Source organism: Acinonyx jubatus, chromosome B1, assembly GCF_027475565.1.
Source record: "Acinonyx jubatus isolate Ajub_Pintada_27869175 chromosome B1, VMU_Ajub_asm_v1.0, whole genome shotgun sequence".
Taxonomy (NCBI): domain Eukaryota; kingdom Metazoa; phylum Chordata; class Mammalia; order Carnivora; family Felidae; genus Acinonyx; species Acinonyx jubatus.
This window is the reverse complement of record NC_069382.1, coordinates 3,740,554-3,752,632: the sequence shown is the minus strand read 5'-3', so window position 1 is coordinate 3,752,632 and position 12,079 is coordinate 3,740,554. Positions and strand designations below refer to the sequence as shown.

Sequence of the window (12,079 nt, the reverse complement as noted above, 5' to 3'; positions counted from 1 at the left end):
ATCTATCCTTGAGGAAATGTTAAGGAAGAGGAGGAGATATCTGAACGGGATCTTGTGAGGCTCCAGTAAGAATCTTTTAAGGGCAGTAGGGAGGAAAGGGTCCTCCAGGGAGAGGGGGAAACTCACCAATCTCAAGATTCTGAGTTCCTCCTCATTCCTCCTTTGAAAAACCAAGAAACTTTTCCAGTCTTCTGGTCACTCTTCTTTATTCATTCTCAAACTGAATTAATGCAGGTGTTTTGCATTCCATTTTTTTTTCATTCTCAAATTTAATTAACATAGGTATCTTTCAGTATAATGTGGATGTGGAAATTATAGTGAATTTTAATTTCAATATCCTCTATTATACTCTGTACCCCAGCCCTGAGCTGTATTTCTTTTTAATAAAAGCTACCGAAATATAATTCATACCCTAAAATTCACTTATTTCAAGTGTGAAATTCAGTAGTTCTTAATATAGTCCCAGAGTTATGCAACCATCACCGCAATCAATTTTACAACATTTTCATCAACTCAAAAAAAGAAATCCTGTATCTATCTTCTATCATTCCCCATTTTCCCTCAACCCCTCCAGCCCTAAACAAACACTGGTCTCTCTATTCTGTTGCTATGGATCTGCCTTTTTTGGACATTTCCTATTAAACGCAGTCACACAAAATGTGGTCTTTTCTTTGTATTTCTGAATAATGTTCAGGTTTATGGACATACACCACATTTACTCATCTGTTGATGGACATTTGGGTTGTTTCCATTTTTTGCAACTATGAGGAATAGTATAAACATTTGTGTACACGTTCTTATGTCGACTTGTTCTTATTTTTCTTGAGTAGATAACTAGGACTGTATTTGGTGGATAATATGGCCATGTTTTCAGGAACTTCTAGAGTGTTTTCCAAAATGATGATACCACTTTACATTTCTATCAGCTGTAGAGTAGTGTTCCAATTTCTCTGCATCCTTATCAGTACTTCTTCTTAAGAATGTTTTTGGTTAGAGTTATTCTAGCGGATTTGAACTGATGTAATTGTGGGCTTTGATTTGCATTTCCTCCACGGCTAATGATGTTGGGCACCTTTTTCGTGTGCTTCTTGGCCAGATGTGTATCTTCTTTGGAGAAGTGTCTATACAGAATTTTTGCCCATTTTTTAATTGAGTAATTTTCCTGTTTATTTTTTCTAAGAAATCTTTATATATTACAGATAGTAGTCCCTTGTCATATCGAGTGATTTCCAAAAATGTTCTACAGTTTTGTGGGTTGTCTCTTCACTTTTTTGATGATGTTTTTAGAAAAACAAAGCTTTTAATTTTGATGAGGTCCAGTAGTTTTTTCTTTGTTGATTGTGCTTGTGATGTCATATCTATGAAACCTCACCTTAATCCAAGGTTACAAGGATTTACCCCTATATTTTTCTGAAAGAGTCCTAGAAATTTTTTATACTTAGGCCTATGATTCATTACGAACTGATTTTTTTATGATGTGTGAACGGGTTCCACTTCATTCTCTTCAATGTGAATACCCATTGGTCTCAGCCCTTTTGTCGAAAAGCCCATTCATTTTCCACTGCATTGTTTTTGCATCCTTGTCAAAACTCAGTGGACTGTTTCTGTGAACCTTATTTCTGGGCTCTGAATTCTATTTATTAATCAATATGCCTATTATTATGCCAGGATAACATAATCTTGATTACCACAGCTTTGTAGTAAGTATTAAAATAGGGACGAGGGGCGCCTGGGTGGCTCAGTCCGTTGAGCGTCCGACTTCGGCTCAGGTCATGATCTCACAGTCTGCGAGTTCGAGCCCCACGTAGGGCTCTGTACTGACAGCTCAGAGCCTGGTGCCTCTTTCAGATTCTGTGTCTCCATCTCTCTCTGAACCTCCCCCGTTCACGTTCTCTCTCTCTCTGTCTCAAAAATCAATAAAAGTTAAAAAAGTTTAAAATAAAAAAATAAAAAAAATAAAATAGGGACGGGTGAGTCCCTACTTTTTCTTTGTTTTCATGATTGCTTTGGTTATTGTAGATTCTTTGAATATCCCCATGAATTTTAGGATCTTCTTATCATTTTCTGAAAATAAGCCAGATTTTCCAGATTAAATGTTTCTTCTTCTTTTATTGTTTCTTCTTTTGATGTAGGTTTCTAGGACAATTTCCAGAGGCTTTTTTTTTCTTGCTACTTCTCACCAGTTATGATTGTTGTGCTCTGGAGCACATATTCTGTATTCCAGCTGCCACTATTCTGGATGTAGATCCCTAGATTCAATTTTAAAGTTGTTAAATTAAATACCATCAACCATTTCATCTTAAAATACATAAAGCATCCTTTTGTACATTGCAGGGGAGAGCATTATTTCCATTTTGAAAGAAATACAATTATTTAATTTCTTGTATTTGCTTCTCATTTCAGACAAGGAAATTTGAGAATACAAAGCATGTGCTGCTTGACTTTTTTGGGGTGGTGGGTTTTTTTTTCCGTTATCCCTCGCCCAAATTGTCTTGTAAAAAAGTGACTTTTAATACTAGTGACTTTTAATACTTTTTATATAGTCTTCCGACTATATATATATATATATATATATATATATATATGTCTGTATATACAATATTTTATATATAATATATATATATCATACATATATATACACATATATATAAATACAATATTTTCATCATGCAGTTCTAATTCTGTGCAACAGAAAACATACTGGACTCTCACTTCGGACTGTTTACAGACCAGCAGATAAATCCCCATAAATTTCTAATAACTATTCATAACTCTTTAAATTAATTTCATTAGTATATTTGCTGTTAACAACACTCAGCTAACTCTCCCCTTGCATGTAAAAAAACAAGGAAACAAAGACAGGGATTCCTCACTGGGCCTCATTTTTATATTGCCTTACAACCATTCATCTACATCCCAGATTTATTGTTTTAGCTGCCAGATTCCTTTCCAATATTAGCTATTTCAGTTTTAATATCTGCAGCACCAGAGTCCACTCAAAAGGCAGAAACCACAGAGTCATTTGAAAACGAGGAAGTTTGCTATAACGTTCAGTGGATGAGGAATTGGGAAAATGGGGCATAATGTACTCATGGGTAAAAGAATATAGGTACTGCAGGTGTAGGGAGAACTTACTGCCTCTGGGGCTGAATCATGTCCACCCAGAGAAGTAACAAATGGTGTGGAGGGGGAGGCCCCGCTCCCAGGACGAGATCTACACAGCACAGCCATGGTTCAATGGAAAATGGACAGGCCCAGTGTGACTGTGTTGTGCTGAAATTGGGGAGGTGCTATGTCTTGCGGACCACACAGCAGCCTGGGAGGGCGCTAAGTCTGTTTATGGAGAGATCGCCAGCCACTCCAGAGGCTTTGGAGAAGCTGCCAACAGAGAGGTGTCGGTGCTCCTGGCTGTTGTCCACAGCTGGAGAGAGGAGCATGGAGAAACTCCTTCCTCCTCCTGGATCCTTCCAATACCTTAACTGACCCAGCTTAACGTCACTTCACTTGGGCAAAGAGAAACATTCACCATGTTCAGCTCTGATCACAGAGCAGGCGATGTGGAGCAGATCTGAAGCCAAGAGGTAAATAAATTAACTGGCACAACTAACTGCTGTGTAACCCGCATTTTCTTAACTGTGCAGGCTGCACTAGCTTTTACTTTCTTTGTACTTAATACTTTCTTTATACTTTTACTTTCTTTATACTTAATATATTCGGATAGGCAGGAATTCTAAATTGCATTATCTATTTTTTGTTCCTTGCTTACCTATTTCTTCCTTGACGCATCTCTGGGTGGACTGAAACGTCTCCATCATTTTTTCGTTGTCAAGATACCCCCATTCACTACTATTCCCTCCACAAACCTGTTTCTTGGTTCCAAAGCACTCCCCACATGCTAAAGTAGTCTTAGTTAGACCCACTTCAAAGGAGATAGGTAAGCGACATGAACAAATAGATAAAATTGCTTGGTTGAGAATGAGAAACACGGATTCCAAACTTCCTCCACGTCTGTGCAGAGAGCACATTTCAAACCTCGGACCGTGAAAGACCCATCTCCATAGTTAAAGGTGTGGGGTCGCTTGTCACAGTAACAAATAAAAACGGCCACTGTCCTTTTCATTTTCTGTGCTGGATACATCTGGAATGGGGTTTCATTCTCGCAGGAGCCCTGAGAATCAGGCATTATCACCCTGCTTTTTACAAAACTGATAAAAAATCTTCTGAAAATGAGAGCGATTGCCCTGCTCAAGGTAAACAGTTAATGGGTAGGGTGGAAACTGGCTTCAAATGCACGTCTGGGCTTAGCTGGACGTTCATGCCTGGGACCACCATTAGTCAGAATGTATTCACCCAGTGCACACTGGCACAGCTTTCACAGTTCCTAAGGTATTCAATCTGTTGTGCAGAAGATCTTAAAGGACCCTGTATGAGCCCCTTGATTAGATCCGCTCCCATACCTATGGGTCCAGTCTCCTTCCCACATCTAGCCACTTAGAGAGTAAAGGCTGGCCAGCAGGGAGCTCCAGATTCTTTTTTTTCCCCCACCAGGACCACTGCCATCAGATCGGTGGTTTGGTTTCATGATCCTTCCGCCGTACTGACTTCTACATAACTGAAATATCTCCTCAGCTCTCAGAATAGCTTGTGTATAAGAAGGTAGGTCTGCTTTTAATTCTGTCCAAAGTGATAGAGCTACTAAGCTGCCTGTTGTGCTCATGAAGAATCTCTAACTTTCCAAGGACTATGTCTAATAAATGTTGCCAGTTATTAGTAGCGTTGCTATTATCTGCAAGCAAAGAGAAGAGGGAAAAAAAAAAAAGGATTTTACAGTGAGTCACTGTCTTGTCCTTGACCCTTATCTATTTGGTTAGGATAAAGTATTTTAATGCAAGCATTCCAGCTCTGTGATTAATATAATTTTCTTGAGAAAATATAATCTTCTTGCTATTATTTTAGTGTTTATTACATAGATTGTCTTTCACTTTTGGTTCCCAAATAACATCTTCCCTGGTGCGTACTGGCTTTGCATTTTAAAGCAGATTTTCTGAATGAATCTCTCCAAGCTTTAAAAGCCGTTTTTAATAAGGTACAGATCATGCACTTTTCAAAAGACAGGTACCATGCTCTGCCCGTTTTCGGCACTAAGTAGAACACCCTTCCCATAAGAGTGCAATTAATACTCTGAAAGTTATTTTTTTTAAAAATTTTAAGCAATAGTAGGATTGTAGAGTCTAATGAGGAGAATGTGTTGTGTTGTAAGAATATTAGCAATGTATTGTTTGTGTTCTAATACCTGACATCAATTGTGTGTTGATGGTTTTCATCCTGAAAGACAAAATAAGATGATTTACAGATGACCACAATTCAACCTGTCACTTTCTTGGCCGACAACACAGTCTGATGAGCTGGAGGTAACAATCTACAAAATGAGCCACACTCTCTGTTGCCAGTTCATCTGCAAAGACAAATGGAGATTAGCTGCGTCTTTTCTTAGATGTGCTGTAAAGTGAGATGGCTCTGGACCCTATGTTGTTTCTCGGTTCTGTGCCCCTGACGGTATACCTGAAAATAAAATCTATTCAGAATTGATGACCAGAATTTCCCAACTTCCAACGTTCTGAATTAATTTGCTTGTCGGTTGGATTTGGGACCCTCTTTGTTGCTAACTGATGTAAAAATCTACTGTGGAGTTTCCTTTTCCTAATTTCCCTTCTGGCAAAATAGCCAAAGAATATTTTACGAGAGTCTTCTGAAACATATCAGCACAGAATGAAGGTAGTTGGTCGTAGCATTTATTGTGCCTTTAATTCCGAAATAACATCTTACTTTTTTGCCACTGTTCTCAAAACTTCTTTGATATAAGTTACCCCTCATGATGTGTCAGGATTTGAGAAAGCATTCTTTTTTCATGTATTAAAGTTTATTTATTTGTTTTTGAGTGGGGGGAGGGGAGAGAGAGAGGGAGAGAGAATTCCAAGCGGGCTCTGCACTGACAGTGCCCACGTGGGGCTCAAACTCATGAACTATGAGATTATGACCTGCACATAAATCAAGAGCCAGCCCCTTAACTGACTGAGCCACCCACACACCCCCAGAAAACATTCTTATGGAGCCTTGAACTTCCTACCTTTAGTGTGGTCGCACCGTGCTGGCCCCAGCGATCATAAGCTGGCACAGGGCAGGATGGTGACTCTTCCCCTGCGGGGGTTGGGGTGGGGGTGGGGCAGAACTGTGTTGGGCAGGGCATCGCTTCTAAAACTGTCTTTCCTGGTCCTCATGGAAACAAAGTTGATGTAGTCTGTAAATATGGAGAGGGGTGTGTTGGTGAAAGTTACACTTCTGTGATCTGACTAGCTTGAGCTCATGTAGATTCAGGTTCTTGAAGAATAAATTATCAAAAAGAGTTTTCTGTTCTTTCTGTGGTTAAGAGAATCTTGCCTTCTTAGTTGTGGCTCCAGTGAATTTAGAATGGCCATAGACTTCACTTTTTTTTTCCCTCCAAAAAAGTATATTCCTAACCACTTACCGCACGTTTGAGGCAGAATAGATGGTAAATAGGCAAAACGGCAAGATGGGAGGGCCTGGGAGGCTCTCTGTGCAGGCTGCGGGCTCAGCTCCCACCCCAGCTTGGTGCTTCTGCTTCCTCCCCTTCCAACCAGCCCGGTGGTGGCTGCCGTGTGTCTGTCCTGGGCGATGGTGCTCAGCATTGGGAACCAGAGACACCGCACAGGTTGTCCCTGCCTCCGAGGGATTTGCATTCTCATAGGGGAGTGAGGGATCAGGAGAGTCATCCACCCTGGTGTGGCTGGGACAGGGCCACATATCCACGAGGATTCCTCTGAGGTCATATCTGAGCTACCTTTCAAAAGCCAAGAGGAACGTGTTCAATAAATGAGAAGACAAGGAAGACAAGACCACACACCTAAAGACAAGGGTGTGGAAGAGTTCTCCTCTGACCCCAGCTGAAGGCAAGAGGCCAGTGGGCAGGCTCTGAGAAATGGTGAGGACCTCAGGAAGGTACAGCGGTGGGAGTAGATAAGGAAGGACGTTTGGAGCGCAAGTGTAGAATCACCCAGAAACTGGTGGCACACTGGATCTTGTAAGAGAACAAGAGAAACCAGGGAAGGGATTGCAGTCTGGGTGAAAGATGATGCCATTCACAAAGACTGGCTGTCCTGGTGTGGACTGGACAAGTTTGAGAAGCCTGTGCGATAGATAAGCAAGTGGGGCTAACTAGTAGACTCTTGGGTATGCCCGTGTGGACTGCAGGGAAGTGTTTGGGACTCGAGATGCGCACTGGAAGTTGTTGGTTTAAGGTTTTCTTTAATTTTGACAATTTTCAGTTCCGGTAGAGTGGACAGAGTAAATTTAGTTTCAGACGTTCACCATAGTGATTGAACAATTCTATACTTTACCAGAGGCTCACCATAAGTGTATTACAGTTCTACTGATGAGGTTCCTGTGCTATAATTTTCATCTCCATGACTTATTTATTTATTGTTTAATATTTAATGTTCATTTGTTTTTGAGAGAGGGAGAGAGAGAGTGCGAGCAGGGGAGGGGCAGAAAGAGGGAGACGCAGAACCCGAAGCAGGCTCCAGGCTCCACTGAGCTGTCAGCATAGAGCCCGACGTGGAGCTGGAGCTCAAGAGCTGTAAGATCATGACCTGAGCCGAAGTCAGATGCTTAATGGACTGAGCCACCCAGGTGCCCCATGACTTACTTAGTTTTTTCAGGGGAAGTTTGTACTGCTTAACCCTTTTCACCTATCTGAGTTTTTACTCTGCAGTCAATTCATAGCCATTCACTCATTCGACCAATTTAAGTGAATAATGTTGCCCATCTTACATGTCTGTGTGTAATCACTCTGCCGAACGATGATGCCAGGAGGTATAAAGACATAAGACTTTTAATTTAGCTAGACGTTAACTCTGGTGTTCTTGGCTCGCATGGATACAAACAGGACCAACTTTCCTGCTTTGCCTGAGACTATAGTGATTTTAGGCCCTAAGTCCTGACCCTTGGAAGCCCCTTGGTCTCTGGGACACTGGGACAGCTGGTTACCAGTGGGATGAAGTCATGTTGCAAGTATACGTAGGTCCAGCCAGGAAGTGCAGTGTAGGCACTGGGAGCACACTGTCGTCCGGGTGTGCTACACCCTGGGGGAACGGTTGTGACACAGGGGTCAGGGGGCCTCAGGGTCATCTCCTGGTTGCCCTTTCCCCTGCCTCGCGTCCCACTTCATGGTCCTAGCACACGATCTTTGCAGATCACTGAGCCCTTACACATTTATCCGTCAATCTTATTCTTCAGAGTTTTGTGAGAAGCCATCAGTGAAACCCCAGAGAAGAAATTTTAAAGCGAAAATCCTCACTATAGATAGGGGTGCCTGCGGGGCTCAGTTGGTTAAGCATCGGTCTTTGGCTCAGGTCATGATCTCACAATTCCTGGGTTCAAGCCCCGCGCTGGGCTCTGTGCTGACAGCTTGGATCCTGGAGCCTGCTTCGGATTCTGTGTCTACCTTTCTGCCCCTCCTCTTCTCACGCTCTCTCTGTCTCTCTCTCAAAAATAAACTTAAAAAAAAAAAAAAAAAAAGGAAAATCCTCACTATTGAACTAGAATAAAAAGGCTGTTCCACCTAAGATGCTTCCCTATCTGCTTGTCCTGCACACCTTTGTCATCACTTTGCCTTCGGTTTTCACTTGGTATTTCTGAAGAGACTGTACAAAGTTTATATCGTATTGAGTCTACCTTTCCAGAAGCTTTCATTTCTCGGGTCTCCTTAAAAAGTTACCTTAACCATTTGGTTTATTATCCATTACCTTATATTTCATATTCTGCAAACGATGAGGTATGATGGAAAGAACTGAAGAATCAGATATTATATTGTGGAGATGATGGTCTAAAAGTAAAGCCACAGCTGGGAGAGTAAGGATCTGACTTAGTAAGAACAGGGTGTTGCTGGAATTTAAGACCTATTTGCCCACACCTAAGATGTGACTGATCTGACCCCCTGAAGTGACCCCAGAGCCCTCCAGCCTACACATACAGAGTCAACTCCCGCCTCTGAGTAGATTTTGTGTATCACCACTTCTGTCAAAAGCTGTTGAAATAAGTCACCCAAATGCAGTTGCTATGATAAGTCATCCATACGAAGCAATTTGTTCCAAACTGAAAATGAGATTACTTTAGATGGTGTCAGCGATCAGTAACCCTGAAACGAAACACCTCACTGATGGAGATTGGGACAAGGAGCCAGGTCCACAGGCGGAGCTCCGCCTACTGGCCTGTCTCTCCCCTGCCTCGGTGATGCGAACTGAATACGCAGAGTCATGTGATGTGCCAAGAGGGGCCCAGAACTTCCTGGCGTTGGGAGTCCTGTGCTCTCCCAAGTCACTAAGGAAGGTGCATGAGACTGTGACTGAACTCACGGAAGTTCACTCCTGGGTCAGTTACAGGTGGAGACTTCACCGGGAGGAGTTGTCACACAAAGGAGTCTTTATTTGCAGCAAATAAGGAGAGCACAGGCAAGGATTCTCCAAGCTGTAACTCCCTGAACCACTAAATGGGGAAGTTTTAAGCTTGGGGTGCATGCATGTGCATGAAAGGTGTGGGGGAACTTATGAGTAGTGATGAGGAAATATGGGGCATGCACACTGAGCAAACGTGCATGTGACATACACCCCGTGTTCACACTGGGGGGAGACTTCATACCAGAAGAAGGCACACTTCAGCCCCTGACGTCAGGAGGAAACTTGGGGACAAGGGGAAGGGGCTGTGGGCACGCTCCCAGAGCAGGTGCAAACTGGGTGGGGTCCTGGCTTGTTATCTTGTGTAAGGAATGCTTGCTCATGGGCTACAACCATGTCAGTTGACCTTGAATCCAGGCTTCTGCAGAGACAGCTAGTGGTTTTCCAGTGGGGTCTGAAAAGCTGATTATGGGGAAACAGTTCTCTGAAAAACAAGTTTTAAATTTTGTGCTAGTTTGAGCCTCATTGATCCTGTGGGGCATGATTTTAATGTCATTGCGGCCTCTTATGTCCCACCCTGTGGTTCCCTTAAGGGAGGGCCTATTGCTGACAGTGTTTCAGGAGAGAATATCAAACAATACACCCATTGACAGGTATCGACTTGGTGTGGAAAGAATATTAAACTACACTGGGTGGGAAGGAGAAAGTATAAAAAACTGAATTATGTAATGAAGGCATTATGAAACTAATTATAAATGTCCCCCCAGTAAGGTGGCTTTGTGGGTCAGGTAATGTCCTGCTGATCATGGCATTTCTATCCTTTGAGGCCTTCTTCTCAGAGTTGTGTATAAGCCAAAAAAGAGTTGATGTGAAGGAACTCATGTTTCATGTTTTCCGGTGAAGTCAATTCTTTCAGAACTGTGCCCACATACCCCTCCACAAGAGCCCTCCTGCGTCCTGTTTGCCCTAAAATAAGTCTCCCTTTGTCTCGCTCCTTGTCTCCACCCTGTTGCTCAGTCCTGTTATTACCAGAATCTGGATGACTAACTGGAATTTCTGTTATCAGTACATTTGTATAATATCTCTCCCCTCTACTGTCATATGAGTTGCACGAGGGTAGGGCTTCTACTACTCTGTCTCCGGTGTGCAAAACAATTTCTGGAACACACAGTCCATGTTCCACAGATAGAAGCGATTGGCTAATTGAGCACTGTGGAACTCATGCTAGTCGCCTTTTGATTTTGGTCACCAGAAAGTGTAGCTCTCAATTTAGTATCAAAATGAAATATATCATTTTACAATTTTTTTATATACTTCTATTGACCTTTCCCTCCCCGTGATTTTAGTTTTTGGTCTTTATCGTAACACAGCCAGACTGGAAGAATGTTCGGTATTGGGATACGTCAAGTCGAATACTAAGTTTCTACACATCTTTTATGTTAATCAAAACCCAGGACATCACCTGATGCTGGTAGGGATGTGGACAACGGGAACTCTCATTTATTCTGCTCATTTATACATGTCAAATACATGTATACATGTACTCATACATGACTCATTTATACATGTCAAATGTACTGCCACTTTGGAGAGCAGCTGGACAGTTGCTTGCAAATCAAACATTCTCTTACCATAGTACTCATCCAGAGTTGAAAATATATGTGTTCAGTGAGATTTGCAGGTGATGTTTGTAGCAGCCTTATTCTTATTTGCCAAAATGTGGAAGTAACAACTGAGGTGTTCTTTAATCGGTGAATGGATAACTACACAGTAATATATCCAGACAATGGAATAATATTCAGTACTGAAAAGAAATGAGCAAAAACGAAATATGTGAGCTATCCAGTCATTGAAAGACATCAAGGAATCTTAAATGAATATTACAAAATGGAAAAAAAAACGGGCAGTGTGAAAGGTCACATACCGTGATTCCAACTCGAAGACATTCTGGAAAAGGCAAAAGTAGAGAAACAGTAAAATGGTCATTAGTTGGGGGCAGGGGGGTTGGCCAGGGAACGGATGATTAAGCTAAACACAGAGGACTTTTTAAGACAGGGATAATGCTTTGTATTACTATAATGATACATATGTATCATTACACATTTGTCGAAACCCTAGGATTGTCAACAAGAGTGAACCCTCCAAAGTGTTGCTGTAGGCTCATCACTTGTCACAAATGTATCATTTGATGAGAGTTGTTGACATCCGGTAGACTGTGCATGTGGTGGGGGGCAGGGGGTCTATGGGAAATCTCTGTACTTTCCTTTCAATTTTGCTGTCAACCTACAACTGCTCTAACAACTGTCTTTAAAATGGATGAATTGAACATACAAATATTAATTTTCACGGGCTAGCGGTTTATTCCAGGCTTATATAGTAGAAAAGATCAACATTGAACCTGTACTTTTGCATAGGCATTTGCCCGTGTGACTTTCCCCCAACATCCTACAATTAAAATGTAACAACCTTCTGTCCAAGCTTCTTAGGACCAATTTAGTTCCCACTGCCTGCAAGAATTCTTCCCAAACAGAAGCATTTTTCCCTCCTATACTCCAGGCCTTTCCCCACCTGTAGAATACTTCTGTTTCTCTTGAAGGAAACACCGTAAA

At 41.9% G+C, this 12,079-nt stretch overlaps 1 protein-coding gene across 3 annotated transcripts in view; it reads left to right on the top strand.

Annotated features, from left to right (window-relative positions):
* The window catches only part of CSMD1 (CUB and Sushi multiple domains 1), a 1,996,605-nt gene that overhangs the window by 553,288 nt on the left and 1,431,238 nt on the right, over positions 1–12,079 (top strand). Inside the window, exon 1 of one of the 3 annotated variants that reach the window (XM_053217751.1) lies at positions 2,606–3,581. The exons of the other annotated variants lie outside the window; for them this stretch is intronic. Coding sequence (XP_053073726.1) covers positions 3,556–3,581 — 26 coding nt within the window. The 5' untranslated portion in view covers positions 2,606–3,555. Of the gene's footprint in view, positions 1–2,605; positions 3,582–12,079 lie in introns of those variants that run through there. 3 annotated transcript variants of the gene reach the window in all.